This window comes from Solea senegalensis, linkage group LG17 (genome assembly GCF_019176455.1).
Source record: "Solea senegalensis isolate Sse05_10M linkage group LG17, IFAPA_SoseM_1, whole genome shotgun sequence".
NCBI classification, from domain to species: domain Eukaryota; kingdom Metazoa; phylum Chordata; class Actinopteri; order Pleuronectiformes; family Soleidae; genus Solea; species Solea senegalensis.
Genome location: NC_058037.1, coordinates 16,288,242 through 16,306,631, shown reverse-complemented (window position 1 = coordinate 16,306,631; position 18,390 = coordinate 16,288,242). Strand labels below are relative to the sequence as shown.

The 18,390-nt window shown below is 39.8% G+C and overlaps 1 protein-coding gene across 5 annotated transcripts in view; it reads right to left on the bottom strand.

Annotated features, from left to right (window-relative positions):
• Positions 1-18,390, bottom strand: part of LOC122783945 (nesprin-2) — a 70,758-nt gene that overhangs the window by 11,574 nt on the left and 40,794 nt on the right. For 4 of the 5 annotated variants that reach the window (XM_044048922.1, XM_044048920.1, XM_044048925.1 and 1 more), the window contains 11 exons: positions 17,465-17,647; positions 17,257-17,370; positions 16,656-16,810; positions 15,633-15,780; positions 14,583-14,677; positions 12,671-12,902; positions 11,674-11,871; positions 10,432-10,551; positions 8,439-8,594; positions 5,074-5,232; positions 4,133-4,299 (listed from right to left, as the gene is read on the bottom strand). In XM_044048922.1, the coding sequence (XP_043904857.1) occupies positions 4,133-4,299; positions 5,074-5,232; positions 8,439-8,594; positions 10,432-10,551; positions 11,674-11,871; positions 12,671-12,902; positions 14,583-14,677; positions 15,633-15,780; positions 16,656-16,810; positions 17,257-17,370; positions 17,465-17,647 (1,727 nt within the window). The remainder of the gene's footprint in view (positions 1-4,132; positions 4,300-5,073; positions 5,233-8,438; positions 8,595-10,431; positions 10,552-11,673; positions 11,872-12,670; positions 12,903-14,582; positions 14,678-15,632; positions 15,781-16,655; positions 16,811-17,256; positions 17,371-17,464; positions 17,648-18,390) is intronic. The other variant, XM_044048923.1, reaches the window with a different exon arrangement.

Below are 18,390 nucleotides of genomic sequence, written 5' to 3'. Positions count from 1 at the left end.
AGAGTCTGTCACAGTGAAACAAGAACAACTAAGAACACCTGCGAGTGCCAGTGAGCGGCTGAAGAGTGAATGAATGGATGAATGAGTCCTGACAGATGTCAGACAGAGAGACGGCCACAGATAAGTGAGGACCATTCATGTGTCCTAATGAGGACTGATTGAAGTTAAGGTTCCTTCATAAAAGGTAGAACGTCTTTACAGTCTTTTTCACATTTTAGAGTTAGATAAAGTTTATCTTCATGCACAGTCTTTTAAAAGATCAATAGAAGTGGTAAAACACAATCATTTTTTTAACTTTTGAATTCCAGACTAAATGTGTATTTTAAGCACAACCTGGTATTGTTTATATATAGCTAAGATTAAAAATTGTCTTTGTTTAATATGAGCAAAAATATATGAATGCTAATAAAAAAAGGGGTAATATTAATATTAAATAATAAAAATTATTATTAAAATGAACTGTGGAAGTGGATTTTTGTCATAAAACAATCATGTCTTGCACTTTCTTAAAAAAAATCTGTCCTAATCTTTAATTTTTACACATAAAAATTCAGATTTTGATGTTGTACATATAATTATTCACTTTATATTATACGTATATTATACAGTATTATTAAAGACAGTATGATGATGTGAGCCATGCTGGTGTTTCTAATAATCTTAAACTAGTGTGTTTGCATGATTATATTTACTAATGAGCAACAAGAGTATTAGTATATGGTTTATAATTACACGCACTGGCCATTTTATTAGGTACACGTGCAGGATTTATGCTGCTTTCAGCATCTCACAACCTCACTCATTGTTTCAGAGAAGTGAGGTTATTTCCTGAACCTAAAGTTTGCCGCTGTCTTGCTTTGTGAGCGTCTTCCCTACATCAGTCATGATGCAAATATAATATACATAGAATAAGAAAATAACACACTGCTATACTGAGAAACACACAGAGATTCATATGGAGACGACAGACTTAATCACGGGCAATGGCTTGAAGATAATGGACAGTTATTTAGATTTAAAAGTTACATACTACAGCATAAATCAGTTGAAAACCATTTAAAATGAAAGCATTGGAAAACCGTAATTTAACTTTAAACGGTCGTAATCCCTTGACAAGGTTGTAGAATAATATACAGCTCGTCGTCAGGGGACGTTTGTGTGTGAAGTTCATGTGGCCTCATGTTTACGGCCGTGTAATGAAGATATAATATAGCCACTGTAAATTCTGTCCGGCAAAGAGAGAGAGAGTGTGGTCCTCTTCTGCTAAAATTGTCTCCCTCTCCCTTTCACTCCCTTCTGCACCTCTGACAGCCAAACAAAGGCCAGCAGCTTCCCGCCGAGGCCAAACAAAGACACAAAGGCCAGTCAGGGAGTCTGTGGCGAGGGGAACGGGACAAGTGGAGAGTGGACGGATGAAGACGGAGCAGAAAAGAGCAGGAGGAGGAATAGTGAGGCTGCGTGGTTGGGTGGAGAAAAGTTAAAGTGCAGGTGTCCACGGGAGGCCTCACACTCTCACTCACTCACCGAATAAAATTCAACTGGCATTTATTCATGTCACGGTAAATACCTGCCTCTTTAGTGCATGTGTGCTTTTTCTACTCCCGTGTAAACTCCCGTGCTCCTGGTGCACCACCTCTCTCAAGCAGAAAAATTAAGGACTACCACCATTTCAGGCAAATATCTGTTGGAAAATATGCCTTATATAAATGGTAAATGTTATCTATATAGTGCCTTTCTAGTCTTAATGACCACAAAAAGCTGCTTTTAGCAGAGTTTCACCCATTCACATTCATCTTTCATACTCATTCAAACAAGTATGTTGCTTGCGAGTGGAGGAATCAAACCCTTGACCTTGCAGTTAAAAGACGTCATATACAATGATGTGTATTATTTAATTGTTAATTTCATTAATTTTTAAATCCAGAGAGTTCTCGAGGCCCGACTCCACAACATGTACTTGTGATTTTATAATCTGCTCGTAAATTTAATCTGTTTCCTAATCCGTGTTTGAAGTGTGTACGTTTGTAACTGTGTGCAGTGTTTTGCATTTGCTACTGCTGCCTCTCTTGGCCAGGACTTTTAATCTCAAAGGGATTTTCCTGGTTAAATAAAACATTTCTTTTACTACTTTCAAGAGCATCCTAAAGTTAAAAAAACGGGGATGTTTTGTGATGTTAACACTTTACATTACAGCATTGTAAAGTGGTAATACTATAGTAATAATTGTGTCATAGGAAAGTTGTATTATAGTAATACTTTGTTATTACAACTAAATGACATAAACAGCTTCTACTTTTGAAAATTGCTCTGTAGTAGACTGAAATTCATCCTTTAATATCACACACACTTTCCCATTATTATAAAGATACAACGTTGTAGTTATGATAATGATAAATAATGATACTACCATCATATAAAATGATTAATATACTATTTCCATAAAAAAGGGCCCACTTTTCCTAAAAACAACCATCCGGATGCTAATGTTTTTTATACTTTACTGAAATTTTTTTGCAACATTGCCATAGCAACTCTAAAAGACACTTCTGCCCAAGCTGCGTCTGTCACAGTGGACATTTAGCACCTACTTGTCATCATGAATCAGCGAATGTCGCCTTAAATTGTTGGACTAATTTATTCTTCACACTTGAATGATTCTTTTTACATTTTTAATGTTGTAGTGTGGTGAATGATGAGAACTTTTAATTAGAGTTAAGGGTGTATTTTGGTTGCTTAGTAATTTCAGTTCCTGGCTGTGTTGTTATTTTTCAGGCTCACCTGTGAGTGTAATTAATATTAATAAGGAGTGCAGCAGCACAGTGGTCAACAAATGCTTTGCTGGTTCCAGTAAAAATAAAAAACACTCCAAGTCCCAGAGAAGTTGTTTTCAGGTGATCATTAATTCAGTTTAACATAAAGCCTCATGTTGCCTTCAGAGGATCAAACCTCTTTTAATCTGGTGATTAATTCACACTGACAGATCCCTCCCCTTTCACACCGACCCTCCCACCCCTCACTCACATCATCGCACTCTGACAGGCCAGAAAAAAAGGAGGAGGGGTTATTAGTGTGGACGTGAGGACATATGGTTCTGTCTGAGACTTAAACATGGTGTCTGTTTTCTGTTTGCTGGGGCGGAGTTAGAGTAAGGACTGTCCATCTGTCTGTGGGCAGGTCAGTGGCTCTGACTGTTTATTTAACCTTTACAACAGTCTGTATATTAGCAGCCATGTTTTTGTCTGACAGCTGCAGGAATATAAACCACAGCAGGTGGACGGTGGAGAACTGGAGCTATTGTTAAATTACAGGCTCCCCCTTGAAGCCTATGAAGACACATAATTATGGTTTTTAATGCCTTGCTGTAAAAGGTAAGTGCTCAAGTATAATGTGTCACTAACACTCAAAATTTGTCACTCAAATGCACACATTGTGATTTTAAATGTAACCATCCATTTACATGTGCTGATGTCAAGGACTGTCACTTTTTTCCATTTGGCAGAAATTGAAGATAAAATTATAGCTTTTTTTAAGTGTACAATCATGTGATTGTATGAATTGTTATGACCTAGAAAACAGGGGAAGCTCATTTCAGGCCCAGTTATTCGTACATAAATTCTTCTGCAAATAAACAACTAGAACAAGGAAAAGCGATAATTATGGAAAACTGAAATGCTATAATAGTGTGTTTATTTACAAGCGTAAATGGTCTATATCGCTGAGCAAATAACACACAATGACCAGCTATTTGTCTAAAGACTTCACCCACACAATCCACACAGGACTGAGGCAGAAAAGGCAACAAAAACTGGCTCTGTCTTTCAAACAGTTCCTCCAACCAGCGTCCACGCCCGCCGACGGCTCCATTTACTCCCAGAGAAGCTGAGCTTCTTTGGAAGTGACAGGTTTTTTGCCGCATTTATCCAATCACTGTCAGGCTCACTGCAGTGACGTCCTATAGAGAACAGTTGAAGCTAGGCTGCTACGGGAATACGAAAATCACGTAAGACGACCCGTCATTCTGTGATAAACGGCTGGTTCTGCTTAATCTGGCGTCCACACGTCATCATTTCCAATAAGTTTTTGATTTTGTGTGGGACAGGAAATTGTCTGTGACAGTCACCGCTGCTCTCACCTGGCTTCGATGTGGTGGAAGAGGTTGTGCCAGCGCTGGTTGACTTCCTGCAGCGAGCCGTGGACCTGCGTCTGCTTGGCCTCATCGCTCGCCAACAGCAGCTGCTCGCCCAACTGCTTCAGGTGGCTCTTGTTCTCACTGAACAGGTTGATTTCCTCCATGCAGTCCTGAGGAAACGTGATAGCACGACGACTTTGATAAAAAAGTCCATATATGATCGATATTTGTGTTTTTCTCTGCGATTAAATCACTCAGTAATGATTAGTTAAAATTAGGTAATCATTAATTAATGAATGATCATCAAACGTTACTTAACATTTTTTGCGTACCTTGTTGTATAATGATTAGTTAATCTTGATCTAATAATGGTCTTATTTTCACTTTCTTTGTTTGTGTTATAGCAGCAACATTTATATCCAATCCAAGCTTTAATCTCTTGTTAAAAACAGCTCAGTTTAAACAACTATCGATTCAACCCAAATATCATGTTAAAAAAAAGAGCATAATCCATGAGGAGACAGGAAGGTACAAAAGGCTTTCAGTCACTGAAAGAACAACTGTTGTGTGTGAACAAAGGCCACGCAGCCATCCCATTCCAGGCCACCATCTGTTATGAACAGCATAATACATGTTGCTCATGTATGGACTTTAATCATGTCGACACAAGTGCTACTCCTGCCCTGAACCATGGCTTGTTTGTGAAATAATGAGCGAGCATTATGAGCACTCTTAGATCTGTCATCACTCGTTCAGCAGAGGCATTTGAAAGTAGGGAAAACTGATTAATTTCACCAAAAAAAAAAGTACAGCTCATGTGGACACAAAAACACTAAAATAACAAGAGCACAGACCTCTGGCAAGGCTTAATCACCTGCATTTTACATTTTGATTTGCTCTGAAAACACCAAATATTTTAATAGACAAGATTATAGCTTGTGTACCTTCTTCAGCTTCTCCACCATTTCCTCGATGCTCTGGTCGCTGCTGTGGCACACCTTGTTCTCCATCTGAGTGAGCCAATCACAGAACTCTTTGTTCTTGTCGTTGAAGATGGTCCAGGCGTTAAGGCGGTCGGCAATTTCCTGCTTGCGCAGCGACACCTGCAAATGCATAAAGAGTATAAACTGGTATTAGACATGAACAAGTTTCAAATGATTGATTCTGAGCTTTTCTAAACTTGTAAACTCTTGTCTTTTTTGAGTATTGGGTCCTTGAATGTTGTGGGACACTAGACTAACACTCAGAGTCTGAGACTGTGGGACACGTATCACTGAGCAAACACTTTACAACAGTGGTAGCTGTCAGAATATTGCGCTATTTAGCATGTATTTCAGTAAATTAATTCAAGAGAGTAGCTTTGCACATTAGATATGTAAGAAAAAAGTCACTGGGAATATGTGAAAAGAATTACTGAGTAGGACTGAAAACAGTTTCTCTCTAGTGTTCTGTTTATGATTTTTAGGCATGTACAAAAATATGGCTCGATGAAACGGAGCAATATAGCATATAGCATAACTCCCCCTCAAATGCTGTAAGAAACCTTTAGCTTAGCTTTACCAGCCGTTTACTATTCACTTGCACCTGCTCCTACACTATACTGCCTTTGGTTGCTAGCTACTGCCTAGCTAGCTACTACGGCTGGTTACATCTCAGCTAGGTAGTGCCTAGCTAGTCGAGCTGTCTTTGTCCTCAATGGTACAACACTCAGGAAAGCTCTGCCACTTTATAAAAATAGAGAAGAAGAACAGAAAGAGCAGATTGTTGCTTCTTATTTAAGTCAATATTCTGTTCCAAATAGCATTGTTTAGCTGCTACAGTCCCCACTAAGGCTGTGTGTGTTTGGCTCCTCCAGTGGAAACCTTTCCAGTGTCTCAGAGCAGAAAATGTTGCAAAATATATGATTTGAAAAACTATTTTAAAAACTTCAGGTCTTCATGGGGCATTGAAGACGGATTTCCAACTAGGAACCTCACAAGACCCCAAAGATGGCTGCCATCAAAAAAAACACTGCTTCTTTGTTTTTATTTTACTGTCAATACCACGTCTGTCGTATTTGTTTTACAGTAAGTCAATTGTACACATGGTATGGTTTAATCTTTATCGATAAAAATGTTGCTATGCTGGTTGTGTGCACCAAATACCATGTAATCAGCTGGCATTGCTAACAATAGCTAACAAAAGCAAGCCTGAGTGTACGTTCGCATTTCTGACTTCTCAACTGGAACATGGTGAACTCCAGGTGACATCAGTGCCAGATCCAACTTCCATTGTAAATAGAACACAGCAAAAGTCACAGGACACATTTTTCATTGCTTTACAAAAACTTCAAGACTTTTCATTTTTATCCAAGGACATTCAAGGCATTGAACTCTCATGAATTGAATTATAGTGCTGATGGGACATGGGTGGTGCTCCTACACTGCTGTGAGAAATAAAAACTTGTTTTATTCTGCTGATCTATTCACCTCCACGTTACAAAACATGGAAGCAAACGGAGGTTATACTGACAACTTGTTGATGTCACTGTCGTCCAAGTGCAAGACAAAAAGCAGATCTGGTGCGTTCTCTGCAACAAGAACTATAAACAAGATTTATAGCCGTCGAAGAAACCATAAAACTGATCGTGTTTACAACAAACACGACAAAGGTTTTTCAATTACGACTATTAGGTTCTTTCTTTCACCAAATTTACGATGGACTTGCTGAGACTCAGAGTCGTGGAGTCAAAGAGTTTGACGACTTTCAGTCCAGTATTTCCAGGAAACACAAATACGCACAAAAAAGCAAGAGAATTACTTACAAAAGGATATCCATATAACACTTTTTTTTGTAAATGGTATGAAAGTGTTTTCTCTTTAAGCTCTTAAAATCAAATCTCAATCAAATAAAATGACAAAATACCATGGATATTTGATAAAAATTAACAAAGTCCATTATCCTTATGAGCTTAAAGCTGTGAAAACACCCCCTGAGAGAGATGAGGAGGGGGCTGGTGATGTTGGCAAGCCCGCGGGGCATGTTTGATCTGACTATATTTTACTGTTCAGTGGCATTTATTTGATTTAAATGAGCCCCGCTTTTGATTTTAATGTACTAAACACTGCCAGGACCTTTTGGAAACTGAAGAATTTAGGGGGCATTGTGAGCTGTGGTCACCCCCGTGCTTCACCAGGAACAATAGAGCCAGTCCACTGAATCCCTTTAGACCAGCCAGGCCATCTGCTCATCGGACCCATTCCAGTGGCTTCCCCCCACCTACAACCTGTTAAACCCTGCAGAGGAAACTACTGTGGCTCAGATACATGGCCCCAGGCCATAACAGTGCATAAACAGATCTTATAATGTGATTAATCAGCAGAAAGTTTGAGTTTTAAAGAGTCAAAATTGTTCAAATTGTATACATTTGCCGTGTAAAACCAATTACACTAACAGTAATTTAACCTGCATACAGTGGTTCACTGTTCTCTAGAAGAAATTCAAAGATTTACAGGTAAACAAACACTAAATAACAGTTACTTTTGGCCACTTTTGCATGTAATGAAGTCAAAGCCACATAAATAACTTAACAAATCAAAATTAAAAACTCAGAGTGTTCTGGCAGCTGTCACTGCATCTATGAATCTGCTGCCAAAAAAGGAGGAAGGTGGAAGGGGCCAGGCAAACTAGTGGTCCCAATTAACATGAGTGCACATTATCTGCTCATGAAAAACAGAAAGAAAATGTCCCAGTCACATCATAACCATTGTTTCCTCCAGAACAAGAGTGCATTTATATTATAAAGCCAACAGATTAAACTGTAAGAATTTGAGCTTGTTTGTACAAAGTGGAGCTACTTTCAACAATAATGCAGTTACAGAATTAATGTCCAGTTCTGAGGAGTTTTTACGGGACTGCTCTTGGTTTATGCTGACCATAGCCTTGATTAAACCAATTGATTTGCACTTTCCTCTCTTATTACAGCAGAGGAAGCTCAGTTTATGCAACTCTGCTGTAGATCTGTGAAGAAAACATTAATTTGAACTGTAGGCAGGTTGATAATGTTTCAACAACAGAGCAAGAGGTTGAGGTTTTCCCTCCATGAACCTGCACATGCTGTGTGTGTGTGGCCCCAGTGGTGCACAGGCTTTGTGCTGCATGTCACTGCCAAGAAAACCTCTGGAAGAAACTTCTCCCTCCTCCTCCTCCTCCTCCTCCTCTTCCTCTCCACCTGCACACCATCTACAAACTCTCCACTCTCTGACTCGTGTTATATTGCGTCTCTCACTGTCTTGGTTTACGTCCAGCACACGCATCCATCCTGCCTCACCTTCACGCACAGCTCTTCCCATTGACCGTGGAGTTGCTCCAGCTGCTGCTCCAGAAGAGCCGAGTCACCGGCGGCGATGTACTGGGACAAGTCCGTCTTCATGGTCCCCAGTTCCCTCAGTCTGGTGGCCAAACACTGCAGAGAGAGCTCGGTCTCCTGCATAACACAAACACACGCTTAAACGCTCAGGCAGACAGCCATATACGAGCCGTGTGTACACGCTTCTCACCCTCTTTTTTTTTTTTGCAAGCATTAGCTCTGACCATCCAGATTAAAGGGCAGTGGATGGGACAGGGGAGGGTAAAGGGGTAGAAAAGGGGAGGGGAGTGAAAGCATGGGGTATTAAACAAGGGAAAGGGGGGGCAAAGTCAGAGGCTCTCTGCTGGGATGGGGGTAGATACTGGTGGAGCTAAGGGGAGGGGAAACTTTTGCCAGCTTTCAGACTCTGCAGCAGGTTTATGCTTATACATACTGCTGTGGATTAGGAACCATTTATTTTAATTTATGTAAATGACAACTTAAACACTGTAATGTGGAAATTTGAATATGAGGAAACGTTAGATTCAGAGTCCAATGAGTTCACACAACGTTGAATCAGCTCAACATGTATCTTTTGCCCCCTTTAAACATGGCATTAAAATGTGCTTCTGGGACGCATTGAGGACGGTTTCTTATCTGATCTGCCAAACCATTTCAGGAGGTGGTTGGAGACACATTGTGAAAAAGCACCCGAGCTGTTGTTGATTTTCCACTTGTCTAAGACGACTACTTCCCCGGCTTAAAAAGCAATAGAATAGAATAGAAATACTTTATTCATCCCCAAGAGGAAATTGTTTAAAGAGGAGTCCATACAATAGTTCGACTTCACAGGTGGCTAAGAAATGTTGTTGTTGATGATGATATAGCGCATGTGTAATTGCATGCCGTGAAGGGAGATCTGATCACAGAAAACATGTTCTAATGCCAGGTGTAAAGGGGAGCACTGTTCAGTAGAGCACTGTTTAAAACTCGTTTCCCCCGACATATTCCCACACTGCACACAGGAACTTCTTCATTTTATATCGAGACAGATGGAGGCAACAGCGACAGTGTGCGAGTAAAGTGAGGCGACTGCAAACACGTTGGACTTTGGACTTTGCACGAAAAGTTTCAGAAGTGAATTCTACTGCTGTTTGTCTTTGCCCACCCCTTGTTTCACTGCTGTATACACACAAACGCTCCCTCAGTCAGATCTGAAGAGTTTCACTTGACAGAGCCTGTTTTCAAATCAACAATGCAGCAGTTTTAAGACAATAATCACAGTCTATATCAGGGGTGTCAAACGTACGGCACGGGGGCCAGAATTGGCCCGCCAGAGGATCCAATCCGGCCCACAGGATGAATTTGTTAAAATTTCACAATACGATTACAATCTAAACGTAATGTCAAATACAACATTTTTCACTTCCAGATACCTGTGACTAAATGTGTTTGCCTTATAGATCCAATGTGATGTGTAAATGGTAAATGTAGGCATTATATTATTGAAATTGCACTTATATTTATCAAGAAATTCCATGTTTTGTAAAAAAATATCCTTCATTAAATGTAAAACAAAGGAGAATAATTCAGAGTTCTTGTTGTTCATAGGTTATCATGCTATTATTTTACTGGTCCGGACCACTTCAGTCATATATTTCTTCTAAAGTGTGCATTTTTCCAAGCTGGAGGGGTGTCCTAAATTGTCGAAAATTGAGTCCTACACTAATATTTCTAATAATGCCAACACATTAATGACATGATTTTTGGACAAAAATCCAAAATTATTATCATTATTATAAATACAAAGAATTGGAGGTTCTGGAGTGTTTTGTGCTGATTGTGTGATCCTGTTTTATCATCTCATGTGAAGATGGACGAGAATAAGAGACTGTGAAGAGAAACCAAATCTTCTTTATGTAGAAATATAATAAAATCACTACTTGTTTTCCATGCACATAGTATTAAAACACACCTGAATGAGCTTCTCTTTCTCCTTCTCTGATTTTTCAGGCAGCTGTTGCGTCATCCTGGTCTTCACGTCATCCAGCTCTGTCCCGATGTTGCTTATTCCGTCCTGGCACTGGGACCATTTCTGAAGAAACAGCAGGACACACACTTACAGACCTCACAAGTGTGTGTGTGTCACGAACATCTGACACACTGTAACAACTATATATTTCTTTTTTGTTTGATTATTGTACAAAAGGCACAAAACCACAGAGAGGTTCCTATTTCTTCAGACACATGATGACCATATGTGACGTGCAATGAATGTGTGTGTTAGTTATTCTAGTTTGTGCATTGACGCTTGTGTGTGTGTGTAATCAGAGGGATTTTCCTCTTCCTCTATGTAGATCCTGTTCAGATTAACGGGGGTTAACACAACTTTCCCTGACCTTTCTATATACAAGAAACATGTCATAGTCACCGCTCACAAAGCTTTTTCCTGAAACTCAGCAGAGAGAGATGTTGGCTTTAAATGGAGCTACTGATACTAGTACAACTATTGAAATACCCTTTAATATAAGGCATAAACTTAGCTGTTATGGACAATAATTCAGCAGTTCAGTGTAGCAGTGATGGATGAGAGACATGCTGTGTCTGGATGTGGCTCATGGACAGATTTGAGCTGCTCTTTGATTTCTCTCATTACAACACACCAGCACTTGTGTGCGTTTGCTGCGTGTTTGAAGTCGGCTCAAACCCCAGATATGGGTCATGTAAAGCTTAATGCTTGAGGTTTATTGGGATTTACTGTATATATACTGTAAATCCCGTGATCGTGTGTCAATAATGCATTACAAATGCAGTTTGTCAGATGTAAAACGGAAAGAAAATGTAAAATATTAGGATATCTAGTGAGATACTGACTAGGGGATGAGCTAATGGGATACTTAGCATCGGTATCAATCCAATACTGGTGATATAACTCATTGAATTGGATATCAGTGAGGGAAAAATGCTAAATTTTGCTGAGTCATGTTGAGGGCTGTTTATTTCGTCTTCATGGGATTTGTTTGAAGTGCATAAGCACAAATGTGTTTTTTAAGAACGTCATTGTATAAAAGGTGAAAAATGATTGAATTGGACTGATATTAGTATCAGTAGATACTCAAGGTTCTGATATCGGTATGACAAAAAAGTGACATGTGTGATATTTACCATAAGAATCTGATGAATAAGTGAAGTTAACAGCTATAAACATGTCTGGTACCTGAGCTGTTGTATGAACCAGGTCTTTTCTCTTGTGCAGCAGTGAGGTTATTTCTCTCCAAGACGTTTCAACGGCCTGCAGCTCCGACTGCAGTCGACTCCGACACTCCGACTCTGTCGCGGTGTCACACAAGCGCTTGCCGGCTGCCAGTGTCTGGTTGAACGTGGTCGAGTGCAGATCCAAGGACTCTTTAACACACTTGGAAGAAATGAGGACGGGAGGGTTTGTTTTTCAGAAGAAATGAGGAGTCTCACCAGAGGAAATGAGCTACTTCTACGGTGGAAATCAATTGTGTCACAAAATCTGTTTTGTGGCACTAAATAAATGTGTGCTTCATTTTCTCTTTCTTTCTTCCTTCCTGTGCAAATGAACAAGCTCAATGAAATCCAACAGGGTTATTGCTGACATTCTGTCACACAGTGAAAGGAGCACTGGCTGATTACATTTGAATGTTTTCGTCAAAGATTTCGAGACTGAAGCTTGAATTTTTGTGAAACAACACAATTTGCTTATACCGCAAAGCACGGTATTCAATCAGTCAGAACATAATTAATTGCATTTAACACATTAATGCTGAAGTCATTTCGCAAATTGAAATTGAAAGCAGAATTAGCCGTTTTACCCAAATTATTCAGCCCTAACGTCTTCACATCAAGCCACAATCTTGACATTTGATGTCACAGTGGCCTCCATCTGTGGTCTGCTGGTTGGCCGATGCCTTTTTTTTTTTGGACATTTGGGGGCGATAGGATTGATGTAGTGAGAAGGAAAAACACTGTCATGGATACTGAGAAGGACGTCCTGGTGAGTTTTATGCTCCCTGGAAGCCTGACCATTCATTTCTGGGCAAAAAGTACAATCAGGTGATGGAAGGACGGATGCTACAGCCAACCATGTGCTAGACAAGACCACAAAATGGATGCTTTTCCCCTGTGTGTGTGTGTGTGAGAGATTTTCAGCCATTTTGATTTGAAAATAAAACAAACCCCGCGCTAACCTGGTAATCATCCGCGCAGCTTCGTGGTTGCTGCAGTGTGCAAAGAGCGGGGGCAGCAGGGGGCAGCAGAGGGTCGACACCCCTCAACAGCTTCCATAAAAGTTTGGAGCCATGGCGGTAGATCCTCCTGTGTCTGAGATCTTCTTCCACCGCGCACCTGCGGTGATGAACCAGAGCGACAGCACTGAACCAGCTCTGCCTCATTTTCACAGCTGGAGCCAAGAGTTCAGATCTGTACAAGACGCAGCACAAGAGGTTCAGTTCACGTGGCTGCACTTGGGCGATGAAAATATTTGTTAAAAAAAAAAAAAAAATCAAACTTTGTGATAAACTGTGCACAAAAACATGAACTCGACTTGGTAGGAGTAATAAAAGGAGGAATAAATATGGGTCTGTCATAGGTTATTCACAGGCAATTGCTACAACAACACAAAATCAGCAGATTTTTAAGACCGTCGTAAAGTCTAAAGTAGCAATCCCAGCAGGGGGAACAGAAAGTACTTTTCCCTTGGACGCCTTTAAAAACTGCGGGAGCTGTCCAAGTTTTCCACACGCTGCAAGAAATGATTTAAGGCAGCATCGAGAAAAGAGACATCAAGCTGCTCCAGGGAAGGAAACACCTGCCCACGGTGGATTTTTTTGGTCGTGCGTCAGTGAGCAGCTGAAAATGAATGTGTGAGGAGCGAACCCCCGCGGGAAAACTCATATGTAATTAACTTTAATTAGAAGATGAGGTCTGGAGAAAAACAAGGCTGCAAATCCAATTCACTTATACCTGAGATTGTTTGTTTTAATTCCTATCTTTCCACAGAGAAAGCTACGTTAAGAGATGCTCCATCCACGTTCAATACATAGACTTTATGCACTTAGTTCTCTATGCTGTGAATAAAGAAATCCTGAACTTTTAACTTTTCACAGACACAACTTTACGCCATATGATTGTCTCGCAACATATTGATTATCACAGGATCACTGTATCATGATATTATTGGTATCGTGGACCATGTTTCGCGTATCGCATCGTGAAGTACCCTGTGATTCACGCCGCTATTTTTTAACCTGTGTTAGCAACAAAACTCAAAAGATGTTTAGTTGATCCGTTTGTGGGCTACTGTAGAAACATGGTGGTCCAAAATGGCCGCCTCTGAAGAACTGACCCTGCCCCCGATGTAATTAAAAAAAGGCTAATTCTGGTTCTGATCGTACACTTATTTTCACCACATTGCATACACACTGGACCTTTAAACAGACAGAGATAAACACTTAAAACAAAACATTCTCCAAAATATAGGTAAAAGCATTCAAACACACAAAAAAACTAACTTTAAATCAGAACTAAAAGCAACAATTGGCATTCAAACACACCTGTAGCAGCCAAGTTCAAACAGTTTGGTTCACGTTTTCCGTCTTATTGGTTCTTGTAGTGTAAAAATGGCTAATTTAGGGAACACAAACCTTGAATCTTGAGGTGTTCGCAGACAACAAATCAAAATCAAAGTGTTTGCTTAATTTTCTGTTACAGCTCTACAGAAGCTGTGGTAGCTGATTCCCCTAAAATCCCATTATCCCTCTAGTTCTACCTGTGCCATGACACATCCCATCATGAAAACAAGCACATGATCCCTTCAGCTTCTCACTGTGCAGTCGTAAACTATGACAATGGGAGAGCCAAAAATGTTTTTGCCATTCTCCAATTTTTTTGGACAGTGTTTTGACGGAAATGGCAAAATTGTGTCAAAACACATGCCGTTCCAGTGAAATTAAGACTTTTCCAATCAAACCAAAGAGTTTGCCAAACTGAAACTCTGTGAATGTACTACCTTCATTTGACGCGATGATATACAGTGGAGGAGGAAAAACTAAAGGGGGAAAATAATGGTGATATATAACTAACAGCAATTTAATGTTGTACCTTTTCTCTCCCGATGCTTCTTCCATGGACTTGAATGCATCACAGAGAACATTCTGTAAAAGTTGGTGTCCAGTAATTATTTCAGCCTGAAGCCTCTGAGGGAACAAGTGACAAACAGCAGGAGAGCGAGAACAATAATAGAGTCAGTGATCTGTAAAAATGTCCTGCTGCTGCAGCTGTAATTACTGTGATGACACATTAAACAAGTGAATATGCTGAAAAATCAGTATTTCTTTAACTTTCACTCTTACTATATCAAATATTTTACATTACATTACATGCTTGTAACACCTGAGCAGAATATATGTGAGAATTGTATGTATAGTTGAGACTCTACATAACCAATATAAATCATTTATTCACTCTATCCTTGAATTTCAGTCGTGAATAAAGTACCTAAAAGGGATATTTTACCAGAAAATGACTTTGGTAGAAGATGAAGTCCGTTTTTTTTTATGATATTACTTAAGTAAAGGTCTTAAGGTTTATGACCTTTACTGTACTTAAGTATCAAAAGTCATTTTCTGATATTAAATGTACTTTTTTAGAAGTGAGGAGCTACGATTGAGTCATGGTGGTTCAGTGGTAGGGCGAGTTGTCTTTCAACTGGAAGGCTCAATTCCTGGCTCTGCTAGTCTATATGTGTCCTTGAATAAGACAACTAACCCCATGTTGCAGCGTATGAATAGCAAAACTATAGTAAAGCAGCTCATCAAGACTAGAAAAGCTCTATATAAATACAGACCATAATATTAACTCTTCTTCTTATTATTATTTCATTTGGTAGTAACGAGTAACAAAGATAGTTAGAGGAAATGTAGTGAAGTAAAATAAATAAAGTACAGATATGTGAATTTCGTACTTAAATACCATAACAAATTACAACACTGTTGAATTTGAGTAATTGTGGCTCACCCCTTCCTTACAGGATGTAAAAAACTACACCACCTGAGGTAAAAGTTTTGAATAAAACTTATTAAATAGTGTGGACGGGATTTAGCAACGAGTCTCAGTTCTGTTCGGTCTAATCTGAGTAACAGGTTTTTATACCTGATGCAGACTCAGCGTCTCTTGAAGACATGAGTTACTTTGAGGTTTCACGGACGCCGCCTCCTCGACGAGTTTCTCCGTGAGACGTGTCAGTTTCTCACACTTCTCCTGAAAGTTCTGGGAACTCTGACACTCGGCCTGCAGCTCTCTGTGAGAGGAAAAAAAAAAAAAACCCAAAAATACATGATATTCAAACACATGTGCATGGTCTGCGTCAAAAGGTGATAAATCTCTTTATCAAGGGCAAAATAAGTGAGACATTTTGGTGTAGTACTGGAGACCTTTTTTTTTTGGGAGATCTTTGTCTCATGCATCGTTTAGGATGTACAGGATTTGATTCTGGGTCCAAACACTCTGTCTCCATCCCAAAAAAACTTTTACGAATCAAATTAATTAAAGCTATGCATTTGCGGATGCTAAATGTCATAAATACTCATCCACGCCTTCATAGCTTCCAGACTCGACCACTGTTAAGAGCATTCTTTATGGCCTTCCCTCTACTGACCTCCAAAAACTGCAGTACATCCAAAATTCAGCTGCCCGGTGACTCACCTGCTCTCGCTCCAGAGACCACATTATACTCCCATCCTCCTACAGCTCCACCGGCTCTCTGTGTAATTCCATATTCACACAGTACAAACTCCTCCTCATCACCTACAAAGCCCTAAATAACCTTGCCCCCTCTTCCCTCACTGACCTTCTCCATAGGCATTACCCCACCCCGCCTTCTCCGATCTGCTGATTCCAACTACCCTCTGGAACTCCCTCCCACTACACACCCTGAATTCAAACTCATTACATACTTTCAAAACACAAATTAAGAGCCAACTGTTCATTACTTCATTTTATCTATTTATTTATTACTGACCACCTTTGTTTTATTATCTTGTTAAAGTGTCTATGAGTGACCTGAAAAGCACTATAAAAATCTTATCCTTATTAACAAATTAGCATTACATTCAGAATTTGTCTCAGATTTCTATACTTCACACATCTTCTTTTTTTTCTAAGTCTAACACGTACTTGTTCATGTCAGATGTGCGACTCATGCTCTCCATCCACTCCTTGGAGACCGCGTGCAGTCGCTCTGTGTCCTGGTTGTTCAGGCTCAAATAGCTGCTCATCTCGCCGACGTCAACCAGCGACGGAAACAGATCACTGAGTTCCGAGAGAACCTGCTACACACACACACAGAAAGAAACAGTGAAGATAAACCATGTTTTTTAGGTTAAAGAGCCCATAGACAAAATGTCTGATATCAGTGTTTCCCAAGCGTTCTATAATGGGGGACTCACTTTTTAAAGATGGCAAACTATCGTGACCAAAATCCCAATAAAAAACATGACAAAAGCAAATTTCTGCTTAATTTTGCAACTAATTTCCATCCAGATCCATAACAACTAATATCATTTATCAGAGGTTTAATAGATTAATACAAAAAATACATTTTTTTGCTTGATATTCATCAAAATTCAGCAAATTCAGCAAATTTGTTTGGGGACCTTAAAAAACCCTTAACCCGTGATCCATCTGAGGGTCCCGAGCCAGTCTTTGAGAACCTCAGTCTTGTATAATTAATGGGCTTTATATTTTTAGAGAAGAAAGAATGAGCATTCAGACCAACCTTCACAGAGTCTTCATCCTTTAAACCAGCCATCACTTTATCTTTGATATTCTGTGTTTGCTTTTCAAGGTTCAGCAAAAAAGTGTGAAACAGTCTGTGGTTTTGCAGATCCTCCTGCACACACACACACACAGAAATGTTAAGTTACTGAATAAATCAACATGAATTTGGTGAAAGAGCAACAGCAAAAGACTTAAAAGTCTCTGACCTGAAGACTTTTCTTTTTCTCTGCCATTGCCCGGGTCAGCAGCAGGGCGTCACGTGACAGGAGTCTGCTCTCAGACTGGATCAGATTCGCGGCCAGCGGTTCTAATCGTCCGGCGAGAGGCTCGGAAGCATCCAGCGTCTCGCTCACGCCGCTTTGCATTCTCTCAGCAACTTCCTGCAACTTCTGGTATAAATAAGAGAAGAAAAACAACCAATATAAACTACTATAGTCTCTCTGTAGTCGTCTCACTTTACTAGTATTAATGTAATTGTTGCCTCCATCTTTCTTAACATGAACCAAATCACTTACTGTGCGCGGTGTGGCAATGTCACCAGGCGACATAAGAGTTAAACACTGCGGGCCTGTGTTGTGTTGACGTTGGAAGTGTTAGCTTTGTGAATAGTTCGTTTTTTGTTATTGTTCTCCTGCTCTTACCTGAACCGGTCTAAACTGGTCTAAACTGGAAGCAGGCAAATGAAGGCTGAATTACAGACTATAGCTTCATGTTTATGTACGACTCGCCATCTTCACCTAATACAAGCTAATGTTGTATCAAAGCTGTTTTCTCTTTCCTGAAAATGACAATCTTGTTTTCTATAGATGGAACAGGTGTCCTAAAATACAACTTCCTGTGTGTGTGCTACCCTGTAAAGAGATTAGAAATGTTCAAAATGTTCAAAACAACACATCACATCATGCAGCATCTGGACTGAGCGCTCAGTACAACAGACCCTGAGCACGATATATTTCTGTCGATGAGAGTGTACTGGCTGTTCCTTTCCAGGAACAGGAGCCCATTCACTTAGCAAAAAAAAAAAAAAAGAAGAAGCAACATTTAATTGAATTGTGAATGGAATGCATATAAACTCTCTGTAACTGGGCCCGGAACATGATGAGTCAGCCTGGGAATGACTCTCACTGAACTT